Source organism: Nematolebias whitei, chromosome 7 (assembly GCF_014905685.2).
Source record: "Nematolebias whitei isolate Nwh7 chromosome 7, NemWhi1, whole genome shotgun sequence".
Classification (NCBI taxonomy): domain Eukaryota; kingdom Metazoa; phylum Chordata; class Actinopteri; order Cyprinodontiformes; family Rivulidae; genus Nematolebias; species Nematolebias whitei.
Genome location: NC_056504.1, coordinates 47353990 through 47356129, shown reverse-complemented (window position 1 = coordinate 47356129; position 2140 = coordinate 47353990). Strand labels below are relative to the sequence as shown.

Genomic DNA, 2140 nt, shown 5'->3' with positions numbered 1-2140 from the left:
AGCCTCGCCTTGTTGTCGGGGTGAATCTTTAGTAAATGTTTTTGTTTTGGCGACGGTCTCTGTTAAAATCCCAGCATGTCGAACGTGTCCTACCACATCTCCAACTTGTTGGAGAAAATGACATCAACTGACAAAGACTTCAGGTAAAGAAGAAAAAAAAAAAGTTTGTGAGCAGCTCTTGCAGTGAGTTGACGCTTTTAAAGTCTGACGTCATCATGTGAGGAATATTTTATTTGTTTTTGTTTATCGGCCGCCTCTGGAAGGCGTTCTTTGTCTTTCTGTCTGTTAGTGAAATTTCTCATGAACCACAGGACGAATTTTAATGAAACTGTCAGGAAGTAATTACTAGATGACCATCTATAAACCTTTAACATTTGAAGGTAGAACCTTTCAAGATGGCCGCCACAGCCAACTCATCTTAGAAAGCACAAAAATGGCAACAACTCTGAGCATTTTACTTATATTAAGCTAAAAATCGGTGTGGTAGTAGCTGAGATTGATCCTCGTCACATTATATGAGCTCTATAGTTATAATATAAATTTTGGTATTAAATAGTTGCAGTCTGTTAGCAAAATATCCCAGAGTTTTCAGAACTGATCAACTTTTGGAGCTTTGATTCAAGATGGCCGCCACAGCTAATCGACCTTAGTCATCACAAAAATGTCTGTAGCTCAGTCAGTTTTACAGATATTGAGCTAGAATGTGGTGTGGTAGTAGCTGAGAGTCATTCACAACACACGCTCTGAGCGCAGCAGCATATTTCATGAGGTCGTAAAGATTTAACAAACAATTCAAACCTTTTAAATCTTAATTTATCGCACAGAGGGGCCTTCGAACATTGGTGTGGCGTCAGACTTCTTGTTTCAGTTAAAACATTAAAACGTCATCGTGACGTGTCCAGGTTCATGGCCACCAACGACCTGATGCTGGAGCTGCAGAAGGACAGCATTAAGCTGGACGAGGACAGCGAGAGGAAAGTGGTGGACATGCTGCTCAGACTGCTGGAGGACAAGAACGGAGAGGTGCAGAACCTGGCTGTGAAATGGTAACAACGCTCCCGGTCTTCAGAAACCTCACGATCCAAACGAATGAAAGAGTTCTGCTGCAGCCGCTGAGCGCAGTGTCCGATGTTTTTCAGTCTGGCTCCTCTGGTGGGTAAGGTGAAGGAGCCTCAGGTGGAGGCCATGGTGGACATCCTGTGTGCAAACATGACGTCAGACAAGGAGCAGCTGAGGGACATTTCCAGCATGGGGCTGAAGGCTGTGATCGCAGAGCTGCCGCTGTCCTCCTCAGGTCAGAGTTTCATCTCAGTCTTCTTGTGACGGAGCGAGAAATGATCCAGATTCAGCCGGACGCCTCAAAGCTTCGACGAGGAAACTGTAAAAGACTCCAGATTAATAATCTGAATGTTTACTATTAGAGCAGTCATCCTCCAATGGGAGAGTTGGGGGTTCGAATCCACCAGCAGTCACATGCCCAAGTGTCCCTGGGCAAGACACTGAACCCCTCATTGCCTCTGACGTGTGTCCCATCGGGTCATGTGATCTAAAGCTCTGATTAGTCTCTTTAGAATGATTTAACTTTGGAGAGAGTGATGTATGAAGAGGTCAATGAAGGCACAGATTGTGTTGTAAAGAGCTCCGAGTATCTTGATATAGAATATAATCTAGATATAGAATATAATCTTGGTATAGAATATAATCTAGATATAGAATATAATCTAGATATAGAATATAATGTAGATATAGAATATAATCTAGATATAGAATATAATCTAGATATAGAAATATAATCTAGATATAGAATATAATCTAGATATAGAATATAATCTAGATATAGAAATATAATCTAGATATAGAATATAATGTAGATATAGAATATAATGTAGATATAGAATATAATCTTGGTATAGAATATAATCTAGATATAGAATATAATGTAGATATAGAATATAATCTAGATATAGAAACATAATCTTGATATAGAATAAAATCTTGATATAGAATATAATCTAGATATAGAATATAATCTTGGTATAGAATATAATCTAGATATAGAATATAATCTAGATATAGAATATAATGTACATATAGAAATATAATCTAGATATAGAAATATAATCTAGATATAGAATATAAT

At 38.3% G+C, this 2140-nt stretch overlaps 1 protein-coding gene across 1 annotated transcript in view; it reads left to right on the top strand.

The window, feature by feature from the left end:
* Positions 1–2140, top strand: part of cand2 (cullin-associated and neddylation-dissociated 2 (putative)) — a 27556-nt gene continuing 25416 nt past the window's right edge. Inside the window, exons 1-3 of the mRNA XM_037679692.1 lie at positions 1–143; positions 903–1046; positions 1140–1294. Coding sequence (XP_037535620.1) covers positions 76–143; positions 903–1046; positions 1140–1294 — 367 coding nt within the window. The 5' untranslated portion in view covers positions 1–75. The remainder of the gene's footprint in view (positions 144–902; positions 1047–1139; positions 1295–2140) is intronic.